Consider the following 18,761-nt stretch of genomic DNA (forward strand, 5'->3'; position numbering starts at 1 on the left):
TTTTTAAAAGCAAAATATTTTAGCTTAAATAAAGATAGAGACTTTTGATTATGACTGAAGTGTTTGAAACAGAGGAAGGTACCTAGCTTAATTAATTCTATTAAAGGGAGTAACTAACTTAATCTAAACAGAAGTCACGTCAGGAAACTTCAGACCCGTCATGTGCTCCTCATGCGCAACGTGAGAAATAAGGGCAACTTCTAGTGACCTTGATGACTATGAGTGCAAAAACGTATATCCAGCTGCAGCACCTGGCTCACCGCTTTTCAGAGCTGGAGCAGCGTGTGAACTCACTGTGGAGAATCCACAAGCTGAGAGTGCGTCATAGTACATTTAGTGAGGATAAATCAGTGCAAGTGGGATATGCTAAAAGAAAGATCCTTAGGACACAAAGCAGACATGTTCCCTCCAAAAATAAGAATAGTACTGTAAAATACAGGGGAAGATTAAACAGGAAAAAAAAGCTCATGATAGTCACAAAAATTTCAACCCTGCTGAAAAGGAGTATAAAGTACAGGGATCAAGTTTAAAAAAACAAGGAAATCAAAGAGAGGGCATGAAAAAATATTAGTGAGGAAGATAAAGGAAAGCCAAAGATGTTTTACCAGTCTATAAAGATCAAAAGGATAGTTAAGGCAAAAGTGGGACCTGCCTCGATCCCCTATAGTTTACCTACCGGCATAACAGATCCACAGAGGATGCCATATCGCTAGCCCTGCACTCATCCCTGGAACATCTGGACAACAAAGACACCTACGTCAGACTCCTGCTCGTTGACTACAGCTTCGCCTTCAACACTGTTATCCCCTCCAGACTGATCTCAAAACTGCATGACCATGGTCTCAGCTCCACCCTCTGCAACTGGATCCTCAGCTTTCTGACTCAGATCGCAATCAGTGAGGATAGGTAACTGCACCTCCTCCACAATAACACCCAACACTGGGGCCCTCCAAGGATGTGCCCTCAGCTCCCCACTGTACTCCCCATACTCCTACGACTGTGTTGCCAAATTCCGAACGAGCGACATCTACAAGTTTGCTGACAACACCACCATAGTGGGACAGATATCTAACAACAAGTCAAAATATGGAAGTGAGATAGAGGGTTTTGTGACATGGTGCAATGAAAACAATCTGTCTTTCAACGTTGGCAAAACTAAAGAACTGATCATCAGCTTCAGAAAGAAAGGAGAACGCCCCCATCTACATCAACGGAACTGAGGTTGAGAGTGAAGAGCATCAAGTTCCTCAGTGACGATAACCAATGACCAGTCCTGGACTTCTCACATAGATGCAACAGTCAAAAAGGCAGAATAACACCTCTTCTTCTTTAGGCGGCTCAGGAAATTTGAATGTCCGCAAGGTCCGTCACCAACTTCTACAGATGCCCCATCAAAAGCATACTGTTTGGGTGCATCTACGGCCTGGTATGGCAACTGTTCTGCCCAGGGCCATAAGAAATAACAGAAGGTGGCATGCACAGCCCAAACATCATGGAAGCAACCTTCCATCCATGGACTCCATTTACACGGTCTGCTGCACAGAAAGGCGGAAAACATCAAAGATCCATCACACCCTGGTAATGACCTCCTACAACTCTTCCATCAGGCAGAAGATACAGAAGCCTGAACACACACACACACACACGTTCAGGAACTGCTTCTTTCCGGCCAATATCAGACTGTTGAATGGACTGTAGCCTCAAATAATGTAACCTGCAATGGAAGCTATATGTCGAAGTCTTTTTGATCTAGAGATCCTTTGCTTGCTGTAAACTGCCCGTACTGCTTGTAAACAAAGCTTTTCACTGTATTTTGGTACAGTGACAATAAAATCAAAATCAAATGAAGGGAATTGTGTGAAGATGTAGAGGATTTGGATAAATTTTAAATGAGTCTTTTGTCTCAGTTTACAAAAAAAAAAATGACATGGATATAGTTATCCAAGAGAACAGCAAAATATTGGACAAAACAATTATAATGAGAGAAAAGGGTTACAGAATCACAATCTTAGCATTTTATAGTACAGGAGGTCATTTAACCCATCATGCCTGCATGGCTCACAAAAGAGCTAGTCCCACACTCCAGTCCTACTTCTGTAGCCCTTTAACTCCATCACTTCCAAATACATGTCCAGCTCTCTTTTGAAAGCACTTAGGGAATCTGCCTTCACCACTCTCCAAGGCAGCACATTCCAAATCCTAACAATTCTGAGCAAAAAGGTTTCTCCTCATCTCATTCCCTTGAAATTATTACTCCTAGATACTGACATACCAACTCGTGGAAACAGAATATTCTTTTTTACCCTGTCAAAATTGTTCATAATTTTAAACACCTCCATTAGGTCACCTCTTAGTTTTCTCTGCTCGAAAGAGAAATAGCCCCATCTCTGATCTTTCCTTGTATCTAAATCCCTCATTCCTGGTGTATAATTTGCGATGATACTACAGCTTTAAGAGGGGTATTTTGTCCTGGTATTTTTTTCCCCCCACAGAGAGGTTGAGACAGAGGTACCGAACAGTCTGTTCCAAGGCAATAAAGCAAATAGCTTGAGGCCTTTGGTGTTTTTTTTTTTGAAAGGAGTTGGAAAAATGGAAGCGGCACGAATGGGTGGGGTCAAGCTCCCACAGACCAGGGATTTCAGTTTAGCTTTCAGTAATTGCTGGAGTGTTGAAGCTGGATATGGAAGCTGTTATTCCTCTCTCTGTTACAGCTAAAAGTTTGGGTTCTCTTCCCGCTATTTGAAGTGTATATGAGACAATCTATTTTACTAAATTTGTGTTTGCCAAGGGTGAGTTGATGGGGTATTGTTGTATCGGAACAGTTGCTGTTTAGTAGTTAAATAATCAGTCTGTTAGGTTTTCCAGAGTTACGTTATTAAAATACAACAAAAGAAAGAAGAATGGTAACTGTAGTACACGAATAAAGTTTAAGTCTGGTAGTTTGACCAATCGAATTGCATCTGGAACATAACATCTTACAATTGCCTTCTAAAATAAGAAAAAGTTGGCATCTAGGCAATTTTCTTAATATATTTTGACAGGGTCTGGTCTGGTCCTTAACACATTGTAGTACATAGTCTTTGAATTCTCTTCAAGGCTTTAAACCCTCCCTCGAATAAGGTCCCCAGAACTGAACATCGTATTAAAAATACGGTCTGATTAATGATTTGTAGAAATGTAGCATCACTTCCTTGCTTTTATACTCTGTGCCTCTTTTTATAAACCCAAAGGAGCCTTTAGGTCTTCTTAATAACTGTTTCAGCTTGCTTGGCCACCTTCATAGAATCATGCAGGTGAATCCTGAGGTCCCTTTGCTGCTGTACTCCCCTCAAAGTTGTACTATCAAGCCTGTATTGTCTTTGTGGTTCTTCTACCAAAATGCATTACCTCACACTTCTCTGCATCGGAATTCAATTGCCATGTGTGCGCCCATTTGGCCAAATTGTCAATGTCCCTCTGAAGTCACTCAGCATCATTGTCACAATACACCATTCTCTGTAGCTTATCATCTGCAAATTTAGAGATTTTGTCTTCAATATCCATCTCCAAATTGTTTTGCATAAATTTGAAAAAGCAAGGGTCCCAATACCTATCCCTGGGGGATAGCACTTTGTACTTGTCACCAATCTGAAAAATGCCCATCTATACTGACTGTTTCCTATCTTTTAGCCAACTTCTAAACCATGCTGCCAAGGCCCCATTAGTCCCAAACATTTCTAATTTGCTAAGCAATTTGCCATGTGCCACCATACCAAGTGGTTTCTGAAGGTCCAAATATCCAACATTCACAGCACACTAACTTCATCTGCTGCCTGTGTCACCTCAAAGAACAATTAAATTTATCAGACACAACCTCTCCTTGTCAAAGCCATGTTGACTGTCTACTATCAACATCTTTTTCTCTAAGTGTATTTTTACCTTAAGTCGCATTATGCCTTCCATCAGTTTTCCCACTATTGATGTCAAATTGATTGGTCTGTAGTTTCCTGGATCATCCTTTGTCCCTTTCCTAAACAACGGTGTCACATTTACAATTCTCTACTCCCCAGGGACTCATCCAATGCTCACAGATGCCTGGAAAATTTCTGTCAGTGCCTCCACAATTTGCTCTCTTAACTCTCTCAGCAATCTAGGATGCTTCCCATCCATTCCTGGCAACTTACCTACTTTGCATGTTGCCATCCTTTTTAAGCACCTCTTTCTCTATCACTATATTGTTCAATAGCTCAACACCCAAAGTTTCACCTCGGCCTTTGGTCTTCTAATTTGGTAAAGACAAAAGCAAAATATTGCTTAGTACAGCCACTACATTCTTTGCTTCAGTGAGCAATTAGAAGAACATTTTTACAATTTATTTTAGCGTAGCCTGCCATCCTTTCTTCATGATTCATCTTAGCCTTCCTTATTCCATCCGTTTTTCTGCACGAGGTTCTCTTCCTGATTTCTACGCTATTATTAATCTGGTATGCACCATATGGCTGCTTTTTCTTCCTTCTTTTCTCATCAATATCCTGGACACACTGGCTTTGGATACCCCGCATTGATTTCTCATGGGTATGTACCTAGGTTACACCCTTATCCATCTCCCTTTTGGAATTCTCCTATTTTCATCAGTGTTAGAGGAGTTGTAATCCTTGAAAGTGCATAAGTCACCAGGGCTGGATGGACAGTTCCCTAGAATGTTGAAGGTGGTCAGGGAGGAAATAGCAGATGCTCTGAGGATTTTTTCCAATCTTCATTAGATACAGGTGAGGCGCTGGAGGACCGGAGGAATGTAAGTATGGTTCCACGGTTTAAGAGTAAAAAGTAAATGTCAAAAAAATTATAGGTCAGTTAGCCTTACTTCAGTGGTGGGCAAATTGTTAGGTTCAATTGTGACAGATCAGCTAAACTGTCACTTAAAAAGGCATGGACTAATCAGGGATAGTCAGCAAGGGAAGGTCATGTCTTACAAATTTGATTGAATTCTTTAAAGAAGTGACAAGAAGGATTGATGACATTAGTGCAGTGGATGTTGTCTACTTGTATTTTAATACGGCATTCGACAGATCCCACACGCAAACTGGTTAAAAATAAAATGCCCCTGGGATACAGGGTAATGTGTTGATTTGGATGCAAGGTTGCCTTAGTAACAGGAAGCAAAGGATAATGGTCAATAGCTACCTTTACAAATGGAAAGCTGTTTCAAGTGGTGTTCTGCAGGGCTCAGTGTGGGACCCATGCTGTCTGTTTTATACGTTAACCATTTGGACTGGAGTATGGAGCAGGTGGACCACTGGGAGATTTACAGACGACAAAAAAAAAAAGAAAAAATTGGCTGATAGCACAGAGGATAGCTCTAAGCTCCAAAATGATATAGACAGGTTGGAGGAGCAGACACGAAAGTGGCAGATGTAGGTGAAGTATTAGGTAATGCATTTAGGAGGTCAAACTAGAAGAGGGAATACACAATAAATGGGAATATACTCACAGGCACAGATGAAGTGAGATATTTTGGCATGCAAGTGCACAGGTCCCTAAAGGTAGCAGTACAGGTAGATAAGGTTGTAAAAAAGGCATGCTCAATGCTCTCCTTCATTAACTGAGATATAGAATACGAAGGTAGGGATATACTGATGAAATTATGTAAAACACTGGTGAGGCCATAACTGCAGTACTGTGTGCTGTTCTGATCAGCACATTACAGGAAGAATGTAATTGCCCTGGAGAGAATGCAAAGAAGGTTTACAAGAATGTTGCCAAAGCTGGAGAACTGTAGCCACGAGGAGATATTGGAGAGGTTGGGGTTGTTTTCGTTGGAGCAGAGAAGGCTGAGGGGTGACATGGCTGAGGTATACAAAATTGTGAGGGGTAGAGATAGTAGATTGGAGTTACTTGTTTCTCTTGGTAGAGAATTCAGAAACCAGGGGTCATAGATATTTCTAAATGGCAGAAGGATTAGAGGCAATGTAGTAATCATAGAATCCCTACAGTGCAGAAAGAGGCCATTCAGTCTATCACATCTGCATCGACCCTCAGTATCCCACCCAGACACACCCCCCACCTACCCCATAATCTCACATTTAGCATGGCTAATCCACCTAGCTTGCACATCCCAAGACACTACGGGGCAATTTAGTGTGGCCAATCCACTAACCTGAACACGTTTGGGTTGTGGAAGGAAACTGGAGCACCCAGGGAAAACCTACAGAGTCACCAGGAAAACGTGCAAACTTCAGGAAAAACATTTTTATGCAGAGGGTGGTGGGTGTCTGGAATTCACTGTCTGAATTGGTGGTGGAGGTTTAGACCCTTAACTATTTCAAGAAGTACCTGGATCTGCTGCAAGCCACAGGGCTATGGGTTATCTATCTGCAGGAATATGGCATTAAAAAGGACTTCTGGGTTCCTTTGCATCGGCATGGGCAAGATGGACCGGACTGTCCCCTTCTGTGCTGTATAATTTCTATGGTTCTAACTGCAGGAAGGTCTTGTTGGAGCTGTACAAAACTTTGGTTGGCCACAGCTGGACTACTTTGTGCAGTTCTGGTCACTGGAGAGGGTGCAAAGGAGATTCACCAGGATATTGCCCGGGATGAAGCATTTCAATTATGACGAGAGGCTAGACAAGTTTGGGTTGTTTTCTTTGGAGCAGAAGGTTGAGAGAAGACCTGATCGAGGTATAAAAGATTTAGGGACATAGTGAATAAAAAGCAGCTGTTCCCCTTCGTTGAGAGGGTCAATAACAAGGAGGCATTACTTTAATACGATGGGCAGAGGGTTGAGAAGACTTGAGGGCAAAAAACTTTTCCACTCAGAGGATGTGGGGTCTGAAGTACACTGTCTGGGAGGACAGTTGGGGCAGGAAACCTCACAAACTTTAAAAGAGTACTTTAAGCACTCAAAGTGCCATAACATTCAAGGCTATCGGCCGAGTGCGGGAAAGTGGGACTACTGTCAGTATCAATGTAGACCCAGGTTCGATTCCAGCCTTGGGAGACTGTATGTGTGAAGTTTGCACATTCTCCCCACGTCTGCGTGATTTCCTCCAGGTGCTCCGGTTTCCTCCCACTGTCCAAAAGTGGAGTAGGTTGGGCGGATTGGCCATGCTAAATTAGCCATGGGAAATGCAGGGTTACAGGGTAGGAGGTGCATCTGGATATGATGCTCTTTGAAGGATTAGTGTGACTCGATGGGCTGAATGGCCTTCTTCCACACTGTAGGATTCTATGACTCTATATGGAATTGTGGTTGCTATCACTGGAGTGCTTCCCCACTGTCACCTCAAATACCTGTCCAGCTTCATTCCATGGAATTAGTTTACATTATCCCTTCTAGGACCATCTAGATGTTTACACAAAAATCTCTCCTATATACATTTCAAAAAATCTGCCCCCTCCAAACCCTTTGGACTACGATTATCCCAATTAATACTGGGATAGTTGAAATCCATTAATATAATTACCCACATTATTTTTACATGCCTTAGTTAATTGACCGCATTATCTGCTGACTGTTTAGGGTCCTATAAATACACTCCTAACAAAGTGACTGTCCCCTTTTTATTCCTAAGTTCTACCCACAAAGCCTCATTTGACAACCATTCCAAGATACCACTCCTCCTTACTGCAGTAACCAACCTTCTACCCTGTCCTGCCGAAATGTTATGGTGCCAGTATTGGCATCCCTCAAACATGTCCAAAGATGTGCAGGTTAGATAGATTGGCCCAGGCAATCCAGTGTCCAAGGATGTGCAGGCTAGGTGGATTAGCCATGGAAAATGCAGGGTTGCAGGAATAGGGTACAGGGGTGGGTCTGGGTGGAATGTACTTCGGAGGGTCAGTGTGGATTTGATGGCCTGCTTCCACACTGTAGGGATTCAATGACACTGTCTCTGTGATGGAAAAAACATGGTAGTTCCATGCGTCAATTCATACCCTGAACTCATCTATCTTACCTATAATACTTCTAGCATTAAGATAGAGACTATCCAAACTTTCATTACTCCCTTGAAAGGCAACATCATTGAACTTATTCTGCCTTGGTTCCTTTTCGTTGTGCACCCTACCCCTGGGTGATTTTGTTTAACCTCCTCCCAAAGGCACCAGCAAATCCTCCTGCAAGGGTGTTAGTCTCACTCTAGTTCCTGTGCAAACCATTCCACCCTCCCCAGAAATGGTCCCAGTTATCCAGGAATCTAAAACTGTCTCTTCTGCACAAACTCTTGAGCCACACATGCATCTACTCTATTCTACTATTTCTGCACTCGCTAGCACACAGCACCAGGCGTATTCCAGGGATTACATAAAAACATTGAAAATAGGCACAGGAGTAGGCCATTCGGCCCCTTCAAGCCTGCACCACAATTCAATACGATCATAGCCGATCATGCAATCTCAGTATCTCAATCCTACCCTCCCCATACCCCTTGATCCCTTTAGATTCAAGTGCATATATCTAACAAACTGGCCCCAACAGCTTCCTGTGGAAGAGAATTCCACAGGTTCACAGCTCTCAGGGAAGAATCTTTTTCTCATCTCAGTCCTGAATAGCTTACCCCTTATTCTTAGGCTGTGAACCCCCTTGTTCTTGACTTCCCCAACATCAGGAACATTCTTCCCACATCTGGCCTGACCAGTCCCATCAGGATTTTATATGTTTCTATGGGATCCCTTCTCATTCTTCTAACTTACAGCTCAGTCGATCCAGTCTTTCCTCACATGTCACTCCTACCATCCCACGAATCAGTCTGGTGAATCTTCACTGGACTCCCTCAATAGCAAGAATATCCTTCCTCAGACTAGGAGATGTAAGCTGCACACAATACTCAAGGTGTGGCCTTACCAAAGCCCTGTATAACTGCAGCAAAACATTCTTACTCTAATATTCAAATCCTCTCACTTTGAAGGACAGTTTTATTAGCTTTCTTCACTGCCTGCTGCACCTGCATGCCAACCTTTAGCAACTGTTCCACCGTGACACCTAGGTCACTTTGCACCCCACCTTTTCCTAAACTGCCACCAAATAATAATCTGCCTTCCTATTTTTGTGACCAAAGTGGATTACCCCACATTTATCCACATTATTTTGCATTTGCCAAGTATTTGCCCACTCAGCCAGTATGTCCAAGTCACACTGCAGCCTCTTAGCATGCTCCTCACTGCACACACTGCCAGCCAGCATAGTGTCATCTGCAAATTTGGAGACATGGTATTCAATTCCTTCGTCCAAATGCTAATGTATATTGTGAACAGCTGAGGTCCCAGCAGTGAACCATGCGGCACCCCACTCGTCACTGCCGGCCGCTCTGAAATGGATTAGTTTATTCCAACTCTGCTTCCTGTTTGCCAACCAGTTCTCCATTCATGTCAATATATTATTTCTGATACCATGAGCTTTAATTTTTCTTACTAATCTTGTGTGGAATCTTGTCAAAAGCCTTTTGAAAGTCCAGATAGACAATATCTACTGATTCATCATTGTCTATGCTACTGGTCACATCCTTAAAAAAACTCCAGCAGATTTGTCAAGCATGATTTCCCTTCAGTGAATCCATGATAACTTCTGTCTTATCACCCTCCACCTTCAGGATGCCCTTCAGCTATTCAGTGACCCTGGCATCAAGGCGGCAACACACCATTCTGGAGTCACATCTGCAGCCACAGGAACACCAGTCTGCTCCCCCCTAATGGATTCTCTTTCACTATCACTCCTGATTTGTTCGTCATCTCCTTCTGCGTGCCAGAAGCATGGTTCTAGCTTCACTCCCTTAGAGGTCCCAATGCCCATCTCAGGTGCGCAGAACTGAAAACCATCCAGTGAGTGGGACTACAGGGGACTTCTGCATTACCGCTTCACACGTCAGTCCTACCACATCAGAATCAGTCTGGTAAATCTTTATTGCACTCTCTCCATAGCCAGAAGACTCTTCCTCATATATGGAGACCAAAAATGTACACAATACTCTAAGTGTCGTCTCACCAAGACTCTGTACAATTGCAGCAAGATATCTGTACTCTGTACTCAAATCCTCTCATTATGAAGGTCAACATGCAAATTGCCTTCTTCACAGCCTGCTGCGCCTGCATGGATACTTTCAGAGACTGGTACACAAGGACACCCAGGTCTGGTTACACCACCTCCTTTCCAAACTTACATCATTTAGGCAACCTGTTTTTGCTCCCAAAGTGGAAAACCTCACATTTGTCCACATTATATCTCATCTGCCATGCATTTGCCCATTGAACTTGTTCAAATCACACTGAAGCATCTCTGCATCCTCCTCAAAGCTCATCCACTTACCCAGCTTTGTGTTATGTGCAAATATTACATTTAGTTCCCACATCTAAATCTTTAATATATTGTATAACTGGGGTCCAAGCACTATTTCCTGCGGTACTGTACTATTACTGCTTGTTACTCCGAAAAAGACCCGTTTACAGGGTGTCAAAATCTATAGAAGTCTAACTTATGAATACTCATACTTAGAAAGCGATTGCTTACAGGGATGTAATTTTAAACATACAACATATAAACATTTCCACAATATATAAATGGCTGCTTTATATTGGCCTGCATTGCATTCATACTTGTGCACAAATCAACTTGCAAATGAACTCAGGAACGGAACCCATTTGCAACAGGGGACTGGCTGTATTTCTGCTCTTGGTTTTTTGCCTGCTAATGTATTTCAATCCATATCAGCACACTACCCACAATCCCACACACTTTAATTATACATGCATAATCTTATGTGGTACATTATCAAAAGCCTTCTGCCCAAGTAAACAACATCCACCGGTTCCCCCTTATTTATTCTATCAATTACAGTCTTCAAAACTTCCAGTCAATTTGCTAAACATGATTTCCTTATGTAAATCCATGCTGACTCTGTCCAATCCTGTCACTGGTTTCCAAATACTCAGCTATTAAATCTTTTACAACAGTGTCTTCACTGCCCACCCAGGCTAACCAACTTGATGACACACTGACAAGTCTATGATTTCCTTCTTTCTCTCTAACTTCTTTGTTTAAATAATGATGTTGCATTAGCTACTCTCCAATCCACAAGAACTGTTCAGAGTCAACAGAATCTTGGAAGACGACCAATGCATCCACTGCTTCATGGGCCTTAAGTTCTCTGGGATATACATGATCAAGCCTTAGGGATTTATTGGCCTTTCATTGTATCAATTTCCCTCATACCATTTCCCTACTAATACTGCTGATTTCCTTCAGTTCCTCTCTCACTGGACCACATGTTCCCCAATATTTTGGGACATTGCTGGTGTCCTCCTTTGTGAAGCCAGAACAAAGTATTGATTTAATTTGTATGTCATCTTTGTTCCCAATTATAACTTCCCGATTTTGGACTGCAAGGAACCTACATTTGTCTCAACTAAGGTCTTTCTCTTGATGTACAAACTGATTGCAAAAGCTTCTAGGGTATGATTCCCCCCAAGTTTACCCTTGTATTCTACTTCCCCCCCTTAAATCAATCAGTTTGTCTTCCTGTGCTGAAATCTAAACTGCTTATTTTTGCAAACTTACATGCCCCTTCCTTGGAACTAACACTATCCCTACATGTTTCAGCCACCTCTCCCGTTTGATTTTTGTACCAGATAGAAACGAATAGTTATTGTAGTTCCTCCATAAGCTCTGTAATTGTTTACCATTGTCTATGTAACAACTCCCTTTAAGTAATGTTCCCCTTTTTATCACAGCCAGCTTAGCTTGCACCTCATACCTTTGTAATTTCTTCTACTTAGATTCAAGACCCTAGTATTGAAATCAATTATGTCACTCTCCATCTTAGTGAAGGCTTCTATCATATAATGGTCACTCTCCATCTTAGTGAAGACAAAGCTCGGTTGTGAATTATTCTTTTCTCATTGCACAATGCCCAGTCTAGGACGGTCTGTTCGGGAACTGATTCCTCAACGTGTTGATCCAGAAAACTGTCCTGTACGTATTCCAGGACATTTTTCCAAATCAGTAACAATAAAGTTGAGATGGACCCAATCTACAAGTAAAGTTGGCCACAGTTACAGCTATACCTTTATCGCTAACTTACTGTTTAATGTCTTCCCCAACATTACCACTATAGTTTGGGGTTTATAGACACTGTAGAACATCTGTGAGGTGGTGGGTATTTGTGGTTGCAACAAGTTCAACATTAGCAAGTGAGAGGTTATCCAGTTTAGTCCTAAAAAGGAATAAATCAGGGTACATTCTAGTTGGCATGAAGTTAAATACAATTGACGTTCAAAGAGACTTGGGGATTCAGGTCCATAGATCTTTAAAATGCCATGAACAGGTGCAGAAAATAATCAAAAAAAGCTAATAAAATGCTTGCTTTTATATCTAAAAAACTAGAGTATAAAGACACAAAAATTATACTGCAGCTATACAAAACTCTGGTTAAATCCCTACTTAGAGTACGGTAAACAAATCTGAGTGCCACACTTTAGGAAGGATATATTGGCCTTGGAGGGGTGACAGAATCGATTTACAAGAATGATACCCAGGCCTCAGTTATGAGAAGACATCATATGAATTAGAGGCAGAAACCCTCATAACATTTAAGTAGTACTTAGATGCGCATTTGTGATGCTAAGGCATATCTTGGCCCATGCCAAGAACTGAAAAAATGGGATTACAACTTCTTTTCATAAAGTAGAAAAGAAAATAAAGATATTTCAATTTTTTAAATAGAAGGAGAGAAGAAATAAAATAACAAACATTCAAAGAGTGCACAGGTGGACTGTAACAGTTGTTCATTACTATCTGGTTCATTACAACAGGAAAGGTAGCTTACAGAGGGTATTAGAAATCGTATTAGATCCAAGGAAGAGGCATACATATTGGCCAGAGAACAACAGACCGAACGAGTCAGATGTACAGCACTGAGACAGATCCTTCAACCCAACTCATCTATGCCAACCAGATGTCCCATTTGTCAGCTTTTGGCCTATATCCCTCCAAACCCTTCCTATTCATAAACCCATCCAGATGCCTTTTAAATTTAATTGTAGCAGTCTCCAACACTGCTTCTAGCAGCTCATTCCATACATGCACCAGCGAGTGGGAAAAGTTTAGAATTAGCAAAGGAGGACAAAAGGATTGATTTAAGGGGGTATAAATACAGTACAAAAGAAAGCTTGCAGCAACATAAAAACTGATTGTAAATGTTCCCATACAAATGTTATGAGAAAATTATTGGTGAAGACAAATGTAGGTCCTTTAGTCAGAAACAAGGGAATTTGTAATGAAGAACAAAGAAATAGCTGACCATCTAAATGCATAGTTTGGTTCCGTGTTCACAAAGAAAGACACAAATAACATGCCCAAAATATTGGGGAACACAGGGTTTAATGAGAGAAACTAAAGGAAATCCGCATTCGGAGGGATATGATTTGGGGGAAATTGATGGGGTTCAAGGTAGACAAATCACCACAGCCTGATAATCTACATCCCAGAGTACTCAGTAATGGCCCTAGAAATACTGAATGCATCTTCCAATATTCAAAAGACTCTGGAACAGTTCCTACAGATTGGAGGACAACCAACGTAACTTCTTAATTTAAAAAGGGAAACAGAGAAAAAAAACAAATTATAGACCGGTCAGTCTGGTGTCAGCAGTGGGGAAAGTGGGCATTATAAATGATTTAATAACTGAGCACTTAAGAGTGCCAGGATTGGGCAGAGTCAGCATGTATTTACAAAAGGGAATGCATACTTGACAAATTTACTGGAATTCTTCAAGGATGTATCAAGTAGAGTTGATGAGGGGGAGCTAGTGAATGTAGTTTGTGTGGACTTTCAGAAGGCTTTCTAAAAAATCCCATGTAAGAGACTAATGTGTAAAATGAAACCACAGTGGATTGGCAGTCGTGTACTGAAATGGACAGAAAACTGGTTGGCAGACAGGAAACAAAACAGAGGAGCAAATGGTTCACTTTCATAATGACAGATGGTGAGTTGTGGGATACCACAGAGGTAAGTGCTCAGACCCCAGCTGTTCAATATACATTAATGATTTAGGTGAGGGAACTAAACATAACACCAAATTTGCAAATGAGACAAGTTGGGTGGGAGTGATCAGTGAATCAAACACAGATGTTTCAGTATGACTTGGACAAGCTGAGTGATTGGGCAAATGCGTGGCACATGCAGTGTCACGTGGATAAATGTGAGGTTATCCACCTTGGGACCGACAACAGGAAAGCGGACTATCATATGAGTGGTTACAAATTGAGAAGGGGGAAATGTGCAAATAGACCTAGGTATCTTAGTACACTAGTCAGTAAAGGTAAGCAAGCAGGTACAGCAGACAGTGAAGGCAACAAATGGTGTGGTAACCTTCATATCGAGAGGACTGAAATATAGGAGCAGGGATGCCTTGGGGCAATTAAACAGAAGCTTGGTGAGACCACACCCAGAATATGGTATGCAAGTTTTGGTCTCCTTACCGGAGGAAGGATATCCTTGTTACGGAGGGAGTAAAGTAAAAGTTTACCAGACTGATTCCTGGGACAGCAGGACGGAGGTATGAGGAGAGGTTGCATCAGTGAGGATTATATTGTGGGGGTTCGGGAGAATGAGAGGGGATCTCATTGAAACCTTTAAATTCCAACAGGACTAGGCAGGACAGATGCAGGAAGAACGTCCAGAATCAAGCCTGACAGTCTAAGGATTGAGATAAACCATTTAGGACAAAGAGGAGGAGGAAGTTCTCCACCCAGAGCACAGAGAGCCTGTGGACTTCGCTCCCACAAAAAGCAGTCGAGGCCAATACGTTGTATGATTTCAAGATGGTGTTGAATAAGGCACCTGGGGCACAAGGGCTCAAAGGATGTGGGAGATAAGCAGGAACAGTCTGAGTTGGAGGATTCAGCCATGATCATACTATCTGGCGGGCGAGCACAAAGGGCCGAATGCCTCCTCCTATGTTCTATCTGCCATGTTCTTGTCCAGTCACCAGATCTGTCCAAATCCCCTTGAAGTTACTTTAAATCTTCTTTTCAGCGCCCACTCCCACCTAGCTTCATTCCGTGAGCAAACATATAAATCTTACATTTTATCTTCATGTCCAAAACATAGACATATATAATGAACAACCGGGGCTCAAGCACTGAGCTGTACAGAACCCGAATAGTCTCGCAGCCTGTCAAGGTTACAGCAACACGTTTGTTTCAACACATTTTTCTGCCCGTTAACTACACTGGTAAGGTTTGCCAACTTGAAGTGACTCATTTATCTCAACTCTTTGTTAGTTAGCCTGTTCTTTAACCATGCTAGTACACCACCCCAACAGCATACATTCTTGTTTAGTGACCTCCTATCTAAAATCTTATTGAATGCCTCTTGAAGAGACAAAAAAAAAAAAAATGATGTTCTGGTCTCTGAATTTCCTCATTCTGCCTGCAATGAACCCACCATTTGTTTTGGTCAATGATAACAAGGTGTAGATCTGGATGAACACAGCAGGCCAAGCAGCATCAGAGGAGCAGGAAAGCTGACGTTTCGGGCCTAGACCCTTCTTCAGAAAAATGGCTCTTCAGCTCCTCAGATTCTCCAGCATCTGCAGTTCCTACTATCTCTGAAACAATTTGTTTTGGTCAAATGCTTCCTTTAAACTTACCTGTAGAAACTTTTACAGTCCATTTTATAACTTTTGGTAGCTTACAGTTTCTTAATTCTCTTTACCAGCTTCCACTTTGTAGGAAGATAAAGAGCAACTTAATGTTTGAAATTCTCTCCTCAGTGAGTAGTGGAGGACAAATTTTTGAATATATTCAAAGCTGAGGAAGGTAAATATTTGTTTGATAAGGAAGTCAGGAGTTATGGAAGAAAGGCAGTTAAGGCAAACATCAGATTATTCATTACTTGAATTATACAGCAAACAGGAGACTGAATAGCCTAATCCTGTTCCTTTTGTTTAAGTTCTATAGCAGAGTGACAAAATAACAGCAGCATGAAGGGCTGGAAAAGTCCAGCACTTTTAAAGTCATGCAATATGGGTTTTCAAGTGGGTGGAATTATTAGAATTCCAGCAAATGGTAACATCAATGGGCGGCACAGTGACTTAGTGGCTAGCATTGTTGCCTCACAGCACCAGGGACCCAGGTTTGATTCCACTCTTGGATGACTGACTCTGTGGAGTTTGCACATTCTCCCCATGTCTGTGAGGGTTTCCTCCAGGTGCTCCAGTTTCCTCCTGCAGTCCAAAGATGTGCTGGTTAGATGGATTAGCCATGAGAAATGCAGGGTTACAGCGATGATAGGTGGGTGGGTCTGAATGGGATGCTCCCGGAGGGTCAGTGTGGACTCGATGGTCCAAATGGCCTGCTTTCACATTGTAGGGATTCAATGATCAGTTTCCCCTTTGTTTACCTTCCATTACCTTTAAAACTAATGAACCAGTTTGTATAAAATCACCAAGTTAGCAGCCAATATTTCAACATTCATTGTAGTTACTGCTTGTAAGACAGCAGGAAGTTCATCATAAACAACATACTAAGCACATTCAAAATGATGCAATGGACAATGGAGCAGAGTAGCTGGAGGTTAGAAAACATTTCATAGGGCAGAACTCCTCAAATGAAGAGTCAGACTTCCACTAAAAGTCAGAAATGTCTCAGCAGGAAACCTGGATATCTAACAAGAATTTAGGAGATTACAAGATGCCTGGAAAATTTAGTTAATTGATGAACTGGAATCTAGGAGCTCAGAAAGCAAAGATATCTGATACTCACAACTGTGTTTGGGTCACTGGATTGTTCAGCCACCTCTTCTAAGTCGCTCAAGCTCTCCAAATCGAAGTCCCTCTCTTTCTCCATCAATAATTCTTTCATTTTTTTCCGTTTATTCTTTCCACTACAGTAAACACCAATATTTGTCCTGGGGCTCAGCACCTAACAAGGATCAGGGAACAAAATTTTCAGATTTGCACATGACATACACCAGTTCAGTGTATTTCATCATTGTTTTCTGACAACTTCCAAATTGTTGTTCAATGACAGCAAGATCTTTCCATGTATTGTAATTAATAACTATAGTCGCCTGACAGCTTCTCTTGTAATTAATGACTGCATCAAAACTCATTAACTCGCCTACTGCTCCATTTCAAGCTAATTTCTTCTGATAAATATTCTGGCATCTGGTGCTTTTCAAATCAGGCCTCAGTTTGTTGTTTCTAAACTTATCTAGAAAAGCAGCAAAATAAAATCACAGAGATCACAGACACTTTATTTGATGATTATATACATGGAATACAAAAGCTGGAAAGAAAAAAGCACAAGCCATTGTTTAATTCAATGCTAGTGCACTGTGTACGGTTTTGAGCACTTCATTGGCGAAAAATGACAAATCGAAAGCACAGCGCAGCTTCAGCAGGAGTACATCATAGGTGGGAAAGTAGAATCAGATCAGCCAAGATACTGGGACTTCTACCAACACAATGAAAACCTAGTGGTAATTTGATAAAGCATTTTGAAATCACAATGGTTTGTAGAGTGAATAGAGAGGTTCCATTTGCTCTAGCTAAGGTGAGCCTAGGAGAAAAGTCTTTACATAAAGGTCCTGGATCTTGGAATGTTTTGCCATGGGACGATATTGAGCCATAGACAACTGGTACTGGACCAAAAATTGAAACAGATAAAAATGCAAGACATTGGTGATGTGTGAACAGCAGGATTAGTTCAGAATGAAATTACAATAAGAGCTCACATGGGCACAAGATGTTGAGCAACCTCCTTCCATGCTGTGAATTTCTATACTCTGCCCCCCTCCCCCCGCAATATTAGAAATCAATTCATCTCTGTCATGCTTCTCAGATATTGAATTACAAGAAGGAATCCTCAACTGTTGACCCTCAGAATGCCAGTCTCATCCTTCTAATTTATACTCCGGTTCTGTTTGACTGATTCCTACTGTACATCTTTCCTTTTGTCCAGATGCGCAGTGCACCTCAACACTTGGTCAATTTTATCACTTGCTGAATTGAGACTGCTAAGGGCCAATAGAGCATACAACGAGATCTAGCATTCCTTGTCCCATCAACAGTGGTCACGACCTCTAGAATCTATAAAGAAGACCCTTTATGACAAATTGTTTCATTTATTTTTGGGCATGAGGGACTGAAGACCAGCTTTATTCAGAGGAACATTTCTTCTCGACCAAAGTGCTGTAAACAAAGAGTCAGAGTTCTACAGCATTGAAAAAGGGCCATTGTGTCTGTACCAGTCAAAAACAAAAACTAACTAGAACAATTTTCCTCACTTGGCCCGTGGCCTGGCAAGTGCCCATCTAAACACTTCTCAAATGTTAGAAGGTTTCTACCTCTCCCACCCTTGAAGGTAGTGAGGTTCAGATTCTCACCACGCTGGGTGAAAAAGCTTTTTCTCACATCTCCTGTAAACCTCCTGCACCTTACCTTAAATCTAAGCCCACTGGTCAATGATCCCTCAATCAAAGGGATAAAGTTCCTTCCTGCACACTCGATTTATGCCCCTCATAATTTTATACATCTCAATAATGTCCCCTCTCAATCTCCACTGCTCTAAGGAAAACAAGCCGTCTGTTCAATCCCACTTCATAACTGAAACTCTCCAAACCAGGCAACATCCTGGTAAGAGAGATAGTAGGAACTGCAGATGCTGGAGAATCTGAGATAACACGGTGTAGAGCTGGATGAACACAGCAGGCCAAGCAGCATCATAGGAGCAGGAAGATGCTGCTTGGCCTGCTGTGTTCATCCAGCTCTACACCGCGTTATCTCA

At 41.7% G+C, this 18,761-nt stretch overlaps 1 protein-coding gene across 1 annotated transcript in view; it reads right to left on the reverse strand.

Annotated features, from left to right (window-relative positions):
- Positions 1 to 18,761, reverse strand: part of kdm5a (lysine (K)-specific demethylase 5A) — a 197,881-nt gene that overhangs the window by 40,286 nt on the left and 138,834 nt on the right. The window contains exon 21 of the mRNA XM_048607799.1: positions 16,737 to 16,895. Within this exon, the coding sequence (XP_048463756.1) occupies positions 16,737 to 16,895 (159 nt within the window). The remainder of the gene's footprint in view (positions 1 to 16,736; positions 16,896 to 18,761) is intronic.

The sequence above is a fragment of the Rhincodon typus genome, chromosome 18, assembly GCF_021869965.1.
Source record: "Rhincodon typus isolate 14 chromosome 18, sRhiTyp1.1, whole genome shotgun sequence".
Classification (NCBI taxonomy): domain Eukaryota; kingdom Metazoa; phylum Chordata; class Chondrichthyes; order Orectolobiformes; family Rhincodontidae; genus Rhincodon; species Rhincodon typus.